This window comes from Nuphar pumila, chromosome 10 (assembly GCF_984573655.1).
Source record: "Nuphar pumila chromosome 10, dmNupPumi1.hap1.1, whole genome shotgun sequence".
NCBI classification, from domain to species: domain Eukaryota; kingdom Viridiplantae; phylum Streptophyta; class Magnoliopsida; order Nymphaeales; family Nymphaeaceae; genus Nuphar; species Nuphar pumila.
Window position 1 is genome coordinate 93,341,395 of NC_143258.1, and position 16,499 is coordinate 93,357,893.

At 34.3% G+C, this 16,499-nt stretch overlaps 1 protein-coding gene across 4 annotated transcripts in view; it reads right to left on the reverse strand.

Annotated features, from left to right (window-relative positions):
* The window catches only part of ATSYTF (C2 domain-containing protein), a 90,973-nt gene that overhangs the window by 43,546 nt on the left and 30,928 nt on the right, over positions 1-16,499 (reverse strand). For 3 of the 4 annotated variants that reach the window (XM_090019335.1, XM_090019333.1, XM_090019332.1), the window contains exons 3-5: positions 3,710-3,817; positions 1,328-1,357; positions 1,095-1,184 (exon numbers count right to left, since the gene is read on the reverse strand). In XM_090019335.1, coding sequence (XP_089875461.1) covers positions 1,095-1,184; positions 1,328-1,357; positions 3,710-3,817 — 228 coding nt within the window. The remainder of the gene's footprint in view (positions 1-1,094; positions 1,185-1,327; positions 1,358-3,709; positions 3,818-16,499) is intronic. The other variant, XM_090019334.1, reaches the window with a different exon arrangement.

The window sequence follows — 16,499 nt, forward strand, 5'->3', positions numbered from 1 at the left end:
TAAGACCACTGAAAGCATTTATATAAGAAGCAATAATCATGGGATGCTCTTGCATTAACGGAATCCACTTGAAAATGCACCGAGTGTAAGGAATGTAAAACCTATATGGAGGCAAAGAACAAGGTATGGGATGAGGCACATACCACTGAGTTTCTCAAAGCTCTAGGATTAGAGTTTGATAACATGAGTACAATACTTCATAGGGCAACATTACCTATCTCGCATAGACATTGGCAGAGCTCATAGTAGAAGCTACTAAGATAAAGCCTCTTGGTACTCTTCCTATCAAGGAGACAGCTTTTTTTTTATCACTAAACAGCTTACAGTTACAGGTCATGAGAATTCAAGACCTGCACAATCTGGCATTCCACGAGGAGACTTGAGTAGATTGATTAGTGTGATACAAGCAGTTTCAACTCTCCAGATTATCTTTTAGGTTCAAAATACACCAAAAGAAAACTGTTCAACAGAGTTTTATCTGTGGTTCTATGCTATTATCCAAAAAAAACCCTCAGATTGGTCAATCGCAAATAGATAAAAAATCTATAATTCACTTGTATACTTCCAAAAAAAACTAGCAACAATTTAAAAAAAAAATCCCTGAAATGGGTACTTGCAACCCAAACCTGATGAGTTCCACTAAACTTCAGGGGATGCACATGGAGAATGATGTCAATGGCAGCAGACAGCTTTGACAGGGAATGATGCTGCAGTCCCTCTGTTAGAGATCAATCTCCCTCAAATCCCAGTAAAGGTTCAGTTGTCTTCTATCGATGACATAGATTTGACTTTATCAGCATTTCGGCAATGATACCATCCCAAACAAGATGGGAACAAGAAACTACTCGGTTCTTGTTGTTCAAGCATCAATTAGGGCTTGTTTGCCCTAACTATAAGTGATATATACAGATATGACAACAATACCCTTAAAGATTAGTATAAAATACAGTTTTGTAATTAATGAACAAATGTATTCCATCCAATATGTACATGAAATGAACCAGACAATACAACAAAAATATCTAGCAGAAAACATGGAAAACCCAATTAACTGAGGAATTGAATACAGACAATGCTCAAAAGCCAGAAATCACCTGCTCTCCTGCAGTTGACCAGTGTGTTCGATGCAGTCCTATTTTGGGCGGGCATGAACCAAGAGAAAATTCCTGGAGTTTGATTCTTCGCTGGAAATAAGATTGAAAAAGGAAAAGAATAAAATCAACCATTAAAAATAACAAGAACAAAAATAGTTAGATGACTTGTTTGAACAGAGAAAAGGAAAATGAAGGATTTGAGTTGTAGAATTAGGCTGAAATGAATGACTCACAATAAGCATTGGCTTTCGTCTTAAGTGTTTCTGCAATAGCACAATCTTTGGATTAGAGAAACTTGCATATTTTATAACCTCAGAGAAAAGGGAATAGATTTCATAAAACTTATATAAATTTTCATCAAGGAGTTATAAAAATTTCATCTAGAATTCTATAAATATTTTAAATAATTTCAATATTCTAAAGCCTGTTGGATATGTGAAAAGAATGCAATGATGACATACTGCAGCTAATAGACATGCCAACCGAATATAAATCAGATATGCAACAGCATAATTGATTTGTAACAGTATTTTGATCATTCATGCAACTTTCGTAAGGAATTGGAGGCTCTTCCAATTTTTGTTTTCTTCCTGTTTCTGTTTCTGTTTCTGTTTCTGTTTCTCACCTTAATTCCACTTTTTCTCATTTTCTCTTCTTATTCCACCTCTTCTCCCATTTGATCCCTAACACTTTTGGTCTCTAGATAGCAAATTCTACTGAATTTAACAAAAGATTGTTTTCCATAATGGAGAGCCAAGTTTCAAAAGGTAATGATCTTATTTGTTAAGCTTTTATATGATTGGATCAAACATGCCATCTGGCTTGGTTCAAATAACAAGTGCAAGGTTGATATCCGACACAGCACATCCTTGTACAAGCAATGAAATATCCTAGAGGACTATCTATTGCACCAACTCTGCACAAGATATTTTCTACATTGCATCTTCCAAATTTGGATTTGTCTGAATTGTTGATTAGGTGAAGTAAAACTGTCACCCAAGGTCACCTTTAGTTTTTGTCAAGGGCTAGAATGAGCAGCATGGGCACTTTAAGATAATGATCAGGTGTTAATAACAACATCCTGACTTCATGGACAAAATCCGATGGAATACAGAAAGCAAAAAAGAACTACCTCCAAAAGTACATATGTTGAGAATAAGGTGACATCAAATAGAAGGGTATTTTAGTCTTTCAATTAAAGGAATGGTTTGTTATTTGTAACATGCGAATCTGGTCATCTTTGTAAATTTACCCATCTTTCCTATATAAATACAACATCAGACATCTCCTCATGGCAATAGAGGATGACCCCTTAATTTCATCATCCTTCTCCTTTCTGTTGCTTTTTTCTCAACTTTCTTAGCAGCACACACATCCCAAGGCATAGATTTAATATGATATCAAAGCTAGGGCGAGAGATAAGACCCTAATCAAGTCAAAACTATTGTAATGTCTGTATTTCTTCCTTTATCCTATTTTTCTTCCTCTATCATTCTCTTTTCTTATTTCTTTCATATTCCTTTATATCTTATTTTCTTTTATTTTCATCTTTTCTTGTTTTTCTCCTTTCTTCTACATTGACCTAGTTGAATAACCTGTATCCACTGAACATTTGGCATGACATAGATAATGAATAACTAGGAGTCAACATAATTCCAATTACCATTACAAAAGTACATAATATTTTGATATTATAAGGTATTTTGGGCTAGTAATTATTCCCAAAAATACCACTAATTCTGCAAAGAAACCACTCATTCCTGGCAATGCAAGAGAAGTCATCGAGAAGCTACGGAACAACTTCCATTTGACCTTGGTCAGATCACTTTAGATCAAATCTGAAATCCTTTTTGATGTCAAATAATTGATGCTTTCTTTTTGAAAAAATCCTAGATCTTTAGATTGGCCTTACATTTGCTATATATATATATATATATATATATATATATATATATATATATATATATATATATATATATATATATAGCAAATGTAAGCATCAATTATTTGACATCAAAAAGGATTTCAGATTTGATCTAAAGTGATCTGTATAAAGCCTCACATCACCCTTGTTGCAAAACCCAATTTGCCCAAATTGTCCAAAAGGTGTACATGTAACAATGTGAGATTGTATTTTACAAGAAATGTGAAATATAACAAAACATGCATAGCAGTACCATATGTTCTCGTTAAGATCAATAGTAGGTATTTCACACATTAGTCATCCCATAGCATCTTGTTAAAGCTAATTATATTTAAAAATGATCCCCATAAAGTTAAACAAATGAACAAGGCAAACATTTTCAATTTTCAAAAGGATTCTGCAAACACAAAAAAAATAAATCTAGCAAGCTTGAACAGAAAACAATTAATTTGTAGAATGTACCACAAAATTACTTATTATTACATGTTTATTCAACAAAACATGCTATGCAGATAAGCACACAAAGCAATATCTATGCAGAAGTTCAAAACTAATTTGTGAGACATTGAAAAGTAGTGGCACTTAAAGGGTACAATCACAAGTACATGCCAATACAAAGCAGTTATGATGGGAAGTTCAGAAAAGCACAATTGAAAATAGATCTCAACAACTATAGCTTTAGGAAGCTCACCTCCAATACAGAAGAAAAATGCTTTGACAGCTTGGGAGCAACAAAATTTGGCCAAACTTGAATAAGAAGTTTATTCAACCACTGACATGGCTCCAATGGTGTAGTAGGCTGCAAGGTAACTCTAAACATAAGATCTATCACTTTTGTGTGCATCTCTACATATAACAAATGAGATTATCTTATCATCACCAAACTTTTAACAGCCATTCTTTATGTCCAGTGAAATCCATCTCTCTTTGAAACAGTTTTTAGTGCAAAGACAACTGTGGATTAGTGAACAATACCAGCAATATTACTTTTGCATCACCCCTAAACCTGGAAAACTTAAGGGGGAATTTGATTCAGCCCCCTTCCATACGAATGGGCCCTCTTTTGATTGAAAGAGGGCACTTTCCTACAGGGCCTGAAATCCCAACAGGAAAGGAGTGTGTGTCCCACGTAATAAATTATGGGTGCCCTGTGTTTGTATGAAAACGGGTGCACCACTTTGGAAGGAAAGTGGGTTCCTGCAGGGCGGTGTAACAAACGGCCTCTAAATGACAAAGCAAGAACTTGGGTTTTTGACCATGCAATAGCCAGAAAGTGGACCATAGCCAACAAAAAGGAAGAAAGGATAGAAAAACTATTTCCCTTTTTCACAAAAGTTTTCTACCTTTTTCTAGTGTCAATGGACCTATACTTTCCAATGGCTCCACGAATAAAAGAGAGAGAGAGAGAGAGTTTTCCCTTCTCGCCAATTGTTATGTGGCAGAAAAGTGGTTGGGCTGGTAGCATCCTACTTGTGTTCACCACACAAATCACCTTCAGCCACTCAAGCTAGAAATGTCGGGAGTGGATAGATAAAGAGAGACGGGGAGGGAGGGTACTTCATGCCAGCATCAGAAAGATATATATATATATATAGAGAGAGAGAGAGAGAGATGCTCTTTATAAAAGATTCTTTGGAAAATAAAAAGTACTTAAAATATGGTGATAAATTTTGAAAATGCCAAACTAAATGTGTCTCAAAATCATCACTACATTTTCCTAAAAGGGTCATTTATAATTAATTTTCCATTTTCCAAATTTATTATTTTTAACTAGAGGGTTTCCTAAGATTTTTTTCCAACAGAACCACTTGCTTTAAAAGAGGAATTCTAAAATAGATACAAATGTGTTAAAGTATATATATATATGCCATCATATATATATATATATATATATATATATATATATATATATATATATATATATATATATATATATATATATATATATATATATATATATATATATATATATATATTTCTTTATGTAATAAGTGAAACCCATTAGGGGTATTTTGGTCATTACATATTATGTAATTAGTGGTGTATTTTATTCTTTTCCTCAAGGGCATTATAATCCTTATAATGCCCTTGGAATAGAGCTGTTAGGAGTGCTCCCTGTTAAAATGTAAATTTGTAAACATAAATATATAATAATATTATTATATATATATAAATAATATTTTTCCTTTTTTTTCCTGTATTTTTATTTTTCTGTTTTTTTTTGTTTTTTGTCATCTAGTTCAATTTGAACTAGAATGACATAACTAGTCAAGTCTTAATTAAGACTTGACTAGCAATAGAGTTGTTGGACTCCGGTCCAACAGCTCTATTTAGAGCCGTTGGAATGAGTCTAACGACTCTATTGAGTCGCTCATACTGTGTATATATAGGGGTTCAGCCCCTCTTGTATTATATTGTAAAATGCTTCTTAAGCATTGCATTCTCTTTGTTCAATAAAAGAATATTTTTTTCCTTTTGTTCCCTTTATACCCTTCTTAAGGGTTATGCTTAAATGTCTTGTTAAGACATCATTTCGAATCTCAGCTCGTGTTTGAAAGATCATCATCTCATTTCATGGTATCAGAGCCAGGAAAGTATTAGTCCTTGAAGAAAAACTGCCTCGGTTTCCGTGCCCACTTGCAAAAGTGTTCGTCACTTGAAGAAGAAGTGTTTTATTACTTCGTTGGGAAAGATTCTACATCTTGCTGCCTCGGTTTCCGTGGCCGCTTGCATAAGTGTTCGCCACTTGAAGAAGTGTTTTATCACTTCGTTGGGAAAGATTCCACGTCTTGTTGCATTGTATCTCTTTCTTTTTCTCACTTTTCTTCTTGTTTCTCTTCTATCCTTATTTTTTCTCTCTCCTTGTAATCGATGGATGACAATGATAAAGTAACCATCATGCCTATGAAATTGAGCGATACAAACTATGTAACATGGACTTCAATTATGAAGCACCATATATGGGGAAAAGGCTTATGGGAGATTGTGGATGGTTCCGATTCAGAACCTAAGCTATCACTTACTAAAAAGGAGGGAGATAAAGAGGTTCCTTTATCAGAAGAAGAGAAAATCAAGACTCTAGCCTCTTACGAGAAAAAATGGAAAGAGTGGAGAATATCTCATGTGAAGATAATGTCATGGCTTATTAATAGCGTTGACATTAAAAAAAGCTCAAGTCTTGCCAAGTTTGATCATGCCGATAAGGCATGGGAATATCTTAATAATATGTATTCCCTTAAAGACATTGCACACGTGTGCAATCTCCAAGAAAAAGTTTGAATGATGACCCAAGGAGACAAAACTATTCATGAATATTACAATGGTTTGTCCGAACTTTGGGAAGAACTTTCTCTCTTAGAACCTAAGTGGCATTGTGCCGAAGACATCGAGCTTCGTCAGAAACAACTCGATGTTGAACATTTTTACCAGTTTATAACTGGTTTGAGGGCGGAATTTAAAACCACTAAATCGGCCCTCCTTCACCAGGAAAAAAATTCTTCTATTGTTAAAACTATTGAAGAATTAACAGTGGAAGAAAATCGTCTCCGGAAAGGTTCTTTTAAAACTGAAGATTTTGTTCTAGTTGTGTCTAGACCAGGGAATCATGTTCGATCTTATAGACCTCCTCACTTCAATCGTCAAAATGGTGACTATGACAAGAAGAAAGTTATTTGACATCATTGTCATGAGCCGGGACACTACAGGCCACAATGTCCCAAACTTAAGGAGCTGAGAGATAAAAGAGTTGCAATTGCTGGATCGGAGCCCAAAGATCAAGATGCACCAGTTTCCATGGCCCAACTAATGGAGATTTTTCAGCCTCTCATCAAAAGTGCATCTTCTTCATCTGAAGCTTTAACCAACGCAACAACCTCATATTTTTTCGATCCAGGTAAAATTTCTTGGCTCCTTAACGTTGGTACATCTTTTCATATGACTCAAAATAATCAAAGTCTATCCAAATGTGTTAAAAACAAAACAAGTGTGTCAAAGGTCTTTACAGTCGATGAGACTTCTCTTGAAATAGAAGAAATAGGAAATTTTGAAAAAATCTATAAAACAAAGAAATTTTTTATTTCAAAAATTAGATATGTTCCCAAATTGAATTTAAATCTTTTATCTGTATCTCAAATTTCTGACTATTGGTATAATATTTCCTTTTTTCTCATGGTTGTTGGATACAGGATCGTCAGTCAGGCAAGCTGATTGGGGAAGGGCATAGAGAAGGAGGACTCTATTACATGAATTTTTTGAAAATGTCGAAGAATGCTTTTTGCTATAATATTCAGAAAAATGAGTTGAACTGTGGCGTAAGAGACTTGGTCATCCACATATAGCCAAAATCCAACTTTTTCCAAATCTAGGAAAATTTTGTAACTCTGAATCATTTGACTGTAAAGATTGTATTCTTGGCAAAATGAAAAGATTATCATTTCAGAACAGAACATTTTTTTCTTCAAGACCACTTGAATTAGTACACTCGGATGTTTGGGGTCCTGCACCAGTAATTTCTAAAGGAGGATTTGCTTACTATGTTATTTTTGTTGATGATTTCTTTCGACATACATGGATTTACTTTCTTAAAGATAAGTCTGAAGTATTTTGATACTTTCAAACATTTCATAAAATGGTTAAAAACAAGTTTCAAAATGATATTATCATTTTTCGCATAGATTCAGGGGGAGAGTTTTTATCCACAGATTTTAAAAATTATCTTAGGTCACATGGCATCACACATCAAAGATCTTGTCCTTATACACCTCAACAAAATGGGCGGGCAGAACGTAAACATCGCCATATTATGAAAACCACTAGGACTTTATTAATAGCAAATCATGTCCCAAAAGACTTTTGGGCAGAAGTTGCCTTAACTGCTACCTATCTGATTAATATGATGCCATCCTCTTTTTTACAAAATATCACTCCCATTGAAAAACTTATGAACATTTCTCCAAACTACTCTAGACTGAGAATATTTGGGTGCAAATGTTTCATATTTACTGACAAAAATGATAAACTTTTTCCTCGTGCAATTCCATGTGCTTTTCTAGGATATGTTGAAAATCAGAAAGGTTATAGGTGTTTTGACCTCAAAAATAATAGATTATATGTGTCTAGAAATGTTTCCTTTCTCAAAATCTGATGAATATGATCTTGATTATAACTTTGATAAGGATCAAGGAATTATTGATCTTGATCATAATATTGACAATGAAGAAGTTTATAGAGACACTAGTATCCAATATTTCATGCGACAAGGGTCTAATCCTCCATGTGCACTTGAAAAATATTCTGACATTCCAACTAGACGGTCATCCAGAGTCTCGAGGCCTTCAGGAAAGTTTGTGTCATACGAGTCCTTCTCTCCTACATATAGGGTAGTCATTACATTAATTCACTCACATGAAGAACCATCTACATATCTCCAAGCAAAAAATGTTGTCAAATGGATAGAAGCCATGAAAGCTGAATTAGATGCACTAAAAAAAGCTTCTACATGGACTATTCAAGATTTTCCTCTAGGGAAGAAAACTATAGGATGTCGATGGATTTATAAAATTAAAACCAAGAGTGATGATACTCTTGAAAGATATAAAGCCCGATTAGTAGCCAAAGGTTATGCCCAAGAATATGACATTGATTATGAAAAAACCTTTGCTCTTGTGACTCGTATGACAATTGTCAGAACCTTAATTGCCTTAGCCTCTATCAAGAAATGGTTCATTTTTCAAATGAATGTCAAAAATGCTTTGCTAAATGGAAATCTAGTTGAATAAGTATACATGGAACCCCCTCCTGGTCTAAGTATTCCTAAGGGTAAAGCCCTTCGCTTAGAAAAAGCTCTTTATGGACTTAAACAAGCACCAAAAGCTTGGTATGATAGGTTTAGTCGTGTTATGATTGATATTGATTTTCAATTCTGTTTAACTGACACTGCTTTGTTTGTTAAGAATTCTGATGCAGGAAACATTGTCCTTCTTCTTTATGTGGATGATATGATCATCACTGGAAGCGATAAACAGAGAGTTAAAAGGATCAAAACACTTCTTAAATCTCATTTTGAAATGACTGATTTAGGCTTATTGAGATATTTTTTAGGCATTGAAATTGCTTATTTTCCTAAAGGATATTTATTATCTCAGACTAAATTTGCTTTTGACATTGTTTTCAGGTATGGTATTATTGATGGTAAGAAAGTAGACACTCTAGAAGTTGTTAATGTTAAAATGAAAATGGGTGATGAAGAACTTCTTCTTGATCATACTCCTTATAGACAGCTTGTCGGGGCACTTTCCTATCTATCCATTACCAGACCAGATATAGCACATGTTGTTCACACAGCAAGTCAGTTTCAACATGCTCCTACTTCTGTTCATATGGGAGCGGTCATACGTATTATCAGATACATCCAGTCCTCCCTTTCACGAGGACTTTTCTTGTCTTCTTCCTCCTCTCTTGATTTACTTGCATATACTGATGCCGATTTGGGAGGTGATCCCAATAACAGACACTCAACCACTGGTTTTTGTGTCTTTTTAGGTGAATCATTAATCTCGTGGAGGTGCAAAAAGCAGCAGAAGGTATCTTTATCATCCACCGAAGCTGAATACAGAGCCATGGCAACCACGACCATAAAAGTAGTTTGGCTCTGACGACTGTTTGCTGACATGGGAACTGAAGCAACAAAAGTCTCACGGATGTATTGTGACAACAAAAGTGTGATCTACAATGCAAGTAACAGAACATTCCACGAACGCACCAAATAGATTGAAATGGATTGTCACTACGTCAGAGGGGAATATCTATATTGGACAATTGATCTGCCATATGTTACTTCAGAATATCAGTTAGCAGACTTCTTTACAAAGTCTCTCGCTGCTCTCCGATTTCACTTTCTCTTAGACAAACTTTCGCTCATTGTACTGTAAGTTTAAGGGAGAGTGTTAAAATGTAAATTTGTAAACATATATATAATATTATTATATATATATAAATAATACTTTTTCTTTTCTTTTCTGTATTTTTATTTTTCTGTTTTTTTTTTGTTTGTTGTCATCTAGTTCAATTTGAACTAGAATGACATAACTAGTCATGTCTTAGTTAAGACTTGACTAGCAATAGAGTTGTTGGAAATAACTATATTTCTAGCTATTGGGAAGTGCTCCCAACAGCTATTTGTGGGGAAGATGGTGAAATCAAAGAGAAAACTCTTAAAGACAGAGAGAGATAAAAAGCTCTCTTAGAATACAAAAAAACTATTAAAGCATGGGATGTTGGTCATGTCAGGGTTCTATCCCTATTTATGGGGAGTATATGTGAAGAACCTTATGAAAATATATTGGAATTTGATAGGGCCAAAGAAGCATGGGTTTATATCAAACAAACCTACACCCAATATGATGGTGCCCATAAATGGGACTTGCTAGATAAGATTCACAATTGCAAGAAAGGTGAAAAAAGTGTTAGAGAGTAGTATGGTACTCTTAAAAGATTTTGGGATCAAATGGCCAAAATGGATCCAGTTTGGAATACCATTGATGCTCGCCATAGAAAAAAATAAATTCTTGGTGAGAAATTTTTTAAATTTATGAGAGAGCTTAGGCCCGAGTTTGAACATGATCGAGTATCTATCATCCACCGAAATAAAAATCAAGAGGATCTTCCACCTTTAAATGAGATTTTATCCCAAGTTTGAATGGAAGAAACAAGGCCAAAATCCATGACCGAATCTAAGGAGTCCAAGGATAATGTATTGGTGGTTTCTAGACCAGGTGCCAACACTTGTCCTTATAAGCTTCATCATTTCAATAAAAAAAATTGGAAGCCAAGGAACAATGATGGGAGATATGATTGAAAAAATGATAATAGAAAAAGAAAAAACTTTTGTCATAACTGTGGAGAACCGGGGCACATCAAACCTTTTTGCCCGGAATTAAAAAAAGATGAGAAAAATGTAGCTACCTTAGAAGCTCCTCAAGAAGACAACGCCACCAACAACTCCGGTTACAAAAACATGTCTTTGTCTCAACTCACAAAGGCTCTACAACCGCTCCTCAAAGGATCATCCTCCTTAACCAGTATCGCAATCTCCTCTTCCTCACCTCTCGGTAAGACCTCTTGGCACTTAAATTATTGTGCTTCATTTCATATGACCCTTAATGAAACTATACTTTCTGACTATAATATTAATTCAAGTAGATCTAATGTTTTTATTGCGAATGGATCCTACCTTGAAATTAAAGGAAATGAAAATTTTATAAATTCTTCAAAATTTTCTATTCCAAAAGTCAGAATTGTGCCAAAACTTAATTTAAATCTTCTTTTAGTTTCTCAAATTATTGACCATGGTTGTAGTATCTCCTTCACTTCTGACCGATGTTTTATACAAGATCTTTAGTCCAACAAGCAGATTGAGGAAGGTCATAGTAAAGGAGACCTCTACTACATGAACCAATTTGATAATTCCCAAAGATACTTTTTGTTTAAATATACAAAAATTAGATATGTTTTTGTGGCATCACAAACTAGGTCATCCTAGCATCTCTAAATTATCCAATATATCACATTTGAAAAAAAATTGTAATGAAAAAATACAATATACGGATTGTATTCTTTAGAAAATGAAAGCAATTCCTTATTAAGAGAGAACTTTTTTTGCTTTCAAACCACTTGAATTAATACATTCGGATGTTTGGGGTCCTGCTCCTATTGCCTCTAAAGGAGGATTTACTTATTATGTAATTTTTGTAGATAATTATTCATGATTCACGTGGATTTATTTTCTTAGGCACAAATATGAAGTTTTTGAAACTTTCAAAACTTTTCATAACCTTGTTAGAAATTTGCTTAAAACCAATATTTTTATATTTCGTTCTAATTCAGGGGAAGAATGCATGTCAAATGACTTTAAAAATTATTTAAAAAATCATGGCATCTTTCGTCAACGATCTTGTGCAAACATGCCTCAACAAAATGGTTTAATCGAAAGGAAACACAGACATATAATAGAAACCACTAGAACATTGTTTATTTCCAAACATGTTCAAAAAAATTTGGGTTGAAGTTGCACTTACATCGGTATACCTTATAAATAGACTTCCTTCGTCCAAACTTCAAAATATTTCTCCTTATGAGAAACTTTATAAAATTACCCCCGACTATTTCAGACTAAGAACTTTTGGATGTAAATGTTTTATTCTTACCAATAAAAATGACAAACTTTCTCCAAGAGTCATTCCTTGTGTCTTTCTTGGTTACGGGGAAACTAAAAAAGGATTTAGATGGTATGATTTTAAGCATGATAAACTTTATATATCAAGGAATGCTATCTTTATAGAAAAAAAAGTTTCTTTGATTTAAATGTGCCTATTAAAGAAAAAAATGATTACTCTTTTTGGAATCATCTCCTAAATGTAATGATGAAGTGTTAAACTGTGAAAGTATCTTCAACAAGATACTAAAATCAAGACCTTAATATTCTTAATAACAAATACGTGCACACATGCACAATAAGAACACTTAGAACACTTGTGCACAAAAGCACAAATCAATCTCACAAATGCACTAAAGAATAAAAGGCTTTATTGAATGCTTGGGCTTTGACCCAAAGCCATAAAAAGACTAAACTACCCTTATGGCTAATCAATAGGAAAATATATATATTTTATATATATAATAAGTAGATACATATAAATATATATAATATATGTATATGTATTACCTTATATATATAAAATATATATATATTAGATTACATGATTGATTACATAATTTAACACCACCTCCCCCCCTCAAACTTAGAGCAGGATGACTGAGAGTTTGCTAAGGAGGAAGTTGAAGCGCAGAGCACACAAAGCTTTAGTGAAGAAATCTGCCAACTGATATTCTGACGTGGCATATGAAAGGTCAATGACTCCTTTGAGATACGCCTCACGAACATAGTGGTAGTCCATCTCTATGTGTTTAGTCTACTCATGAAAAGTATAATTTTTCGCAATATAAATTGCACTTTTGTTGTTATAGCACAGATTGGTGAGTCCTTCTATTGTGATCCCCATGTCTTCTAGCAATTGATGGATCCATACAATTTTTATGGTAGTGGTCGTCATGGAACGATATTCGGTTTTAGTCGAGGATAGAGAAACTTTTTGTTGCTTCTTACATCTTCATGAAATCAGTGAGTCTCCTAAGAACACACAAAAACCAGTAGAGTGACGGTTATTTGGGTCACCTCCCCAATCAGAGTCAGTATAAGCAATTAATTTTAAATCAGAAGATGAAAGAAAAACTCCTTTATTTAGAATACCCTTTATGTATCTTACGACTCGCAAGATAGTACTCATGTGGACTGATGTTGGTGCATGCTGAAACTGGCTTGCAGTATGGACTGCATGAGAGATATATGGTCTAGTAATACTTAGATACATCAATGATCCTACAAGTTGTCTGCAGGGAGTAAGATCCGAAAGAAGAACACCATCATCAATCTTCGTTTTAGCTCCTATTATAGTAGGAGTTTCACAAACCTTTTCATCTATAATACCTGACCTGTCAATGATCTCAGAAGTAAGCTTAGTTTGAGATAAGAAATACCCTCTATGAGAGTATGCTCCTTCAATACCCAAAAAATAAGTTAGAAAACCCAAATCAGACATTTCAAATTTATCTTTCAAAATTGATTTTATACTCTTAACCCCGTTAGAATCACTACTAGTGATAAGCATATCATCCACATACAACAGTAAGATCACAATCCCTGCATTGGATTTTCTAACAAACAAAGCAGTGTTAGTAAAACAGGAAGAAAAGTCATTTTCTATCATTACAGAATTAAACCTATCATACCAAGGCTTGGGAGCTTGTTTTAAACCATAAAGTCATTTTCGAAAATGAAGCGCTTTCCCTTTGGGAGTCTCCATTCTTGATGGAGCATCCATCTAAACTTCTTCGTTTAGATCTTCATTTAGAAAGGCATTTTCAACATCAATTTGTTAGATGTTTCACTTGTTGATTGATGCATGCAACAGTTATAAGACATCGGATAGTGACCATTCGAAGTACAGGAGCAAAGGTTTCTTCATAGTCAATCCCATATTCTTGACTATATCCCTTTGCAACCAATCGAGCTTTATATCTCTCAAGAGATCCATCACTCTTAGTCTTAACCTTAAATACCCATCTACACCCTATTGTTTTCTTACCTTTAGGAAGGTCTTGAAATTCCCACGTTTTGGCTCTTCTCAAAGCTCTGAGTTCATTTTTCATTGCTACTATCCATTCAGGGCACTTACGTGCTTCTTCAAAGTTTCTAGGTTCTATGTAAGAATGAATGGCACTAAGATAGGCTCTATGTTTCGGTGAAAAAGAGTCATATGAGATAAACCTAGAGGGAGCTTTTCTACTTCTTTCGATTTTACGAAGGTTCTCACTTTGAGGAACAATCCTACTAGCATCATCATATCTTTCAAGAGCACTTCAAAGATGTTTCTGTGAAGAATCCTTGCAAACAATCAAGTTTTCAAATAACTTGATACTTCAAATACTCAATACACAAAATGAATGCACAGTGTTTATAAGCTTTACACCACAAAAGAAGTGTAATAAATGCACAGTGTTTATAAGTTGAAGGAGACAACTCCTTACTGTAATACATTCATACAATGGGCTCACAAAGCCCTTATTTATAAGCATACTTAAGAGACGTTGGGCTATTCCCAACGGCTCTTATTAGATACGTTGAGAATCAGCCCAACGACTATCTTTTTAAAACTGTGTACAGAGTCAGTGTTGACTGTTGTACACTGTACACAGTCAACCACTGACTGTGTACAAAAACATTACATAAAAAACAAAAATAAGAAATGGAAAAAATTACAAAAATAAGAAAAAATAAAAAGGAGGAATTATAATCATATTCAAAAACATGAATATGCGCAAAATATAGAAATGACTAAAATACCCCTACAACCAATACAAGAAAGAAATATATATTTTATATATACAAGTAGATGGATACATGTACATATATATGAAATATATATATGTATATGTATCTTCTTTTATATATAGAAAATATATATAGAAAATACATTGTCTTATAAATTACAATTTAACACCCCCCCCCTCAAACTTAGGGCAAGATGACTGAAAGTTTGCCAAGGAGGAAATTGAACCACGGAGCACACAAAGCTTTGGTGAAGAAATCTGTCAACTGATATTCTGAAGTTACATATGGAAGATCTATAACTCCTTTCAGATACGCTTCCCGAATATAGTGACAGTCCATCTCAATGTGTTTAGTCCGCTCATGAAAAATATGATTTTTGGCAATGTATATTGCACTCTTGTTATCACAGCATAACTTGGTGGGCCCTTCTATTGAGATCCTCATGTCTTCTAATAGCTGATGAATCCATACAATTTCTATGGTAGTAGTTGTCATGGCACGATATTCAGCTTCTGTTGAGGATAGAGACACTTTTTGGGTCACCTCCCCAGTCAGAGTCAGTATAAGCAATTAATTTTAATTCAGAAAAAGAGGATAAGAATACTCCCTTGTTTAGTATGCCTTTTATGTATCTCATAATCCGCAAGATGACACTCATGTGAACTGATGTTGGTGCATGTTGGAACTGACTTACAGTATGAATTGCATGAGAGACATCTGGTCTAGTAATACTCAGATACATCAAAGATCCAACAAGCTGTCTGTAGGGGGTGGGATCGGAAAGAGGAATACCATCATCAATCTTCATTTTGACTCCTACTATAGCAAAAGTTTCACAAACCTTATCATCTGTAATACCTGACCAGTCAATAATCTCAAAGGCAAGCTTAGTTTGAGATAAAAAATACCCTCTATGAGAGTATGTTACTTCAATACCCAAAAAATAAGTTAGAAATCCCAAATCAGACATTTCAAACCTATCTTTCAAAATTGATTTTATGCTTTTAACCCCTTTAGAATCACTTCCGGTTATAAGCATATCATCCACATATAATAGTAGAATGACAATCCCTGCATTGGTTTTTCTAACAAATAAGACAGTGTCAGTGAAACAGGAAGAAAAATCATTTTCTAACATTACGGAGTTAAATCTATCATACCAAGCCTTGGGGGCTTGTTTTAAACCATAAAGTGTTTTTCAAAGACGAAGCATTTTTCCTTTGGGAGTCTCTATTCCTGGTGAAGCATCCATATATACCTCTTCATTCAGATCACCATTTAGGAAGGCGTTTTTAACATCCATTTGATAGATGTTCCATTTGTTGATTGAGGCAACGGTAATGAGACATCGAACAGTGACCATTCGAGCCACAGGGGCAAAAGTTTCTTTATAGTCAATCTCGTATTCTTGACTATATCCCTTTGCAACTAATCGAGTCTTATATCTCCCAAGAGATCCATCGCTCTTAGTTTTTACCTTAAATACCCATCTACACCCTATTACTTTCTTACCCTTAGGAAGATCTTGGAACTC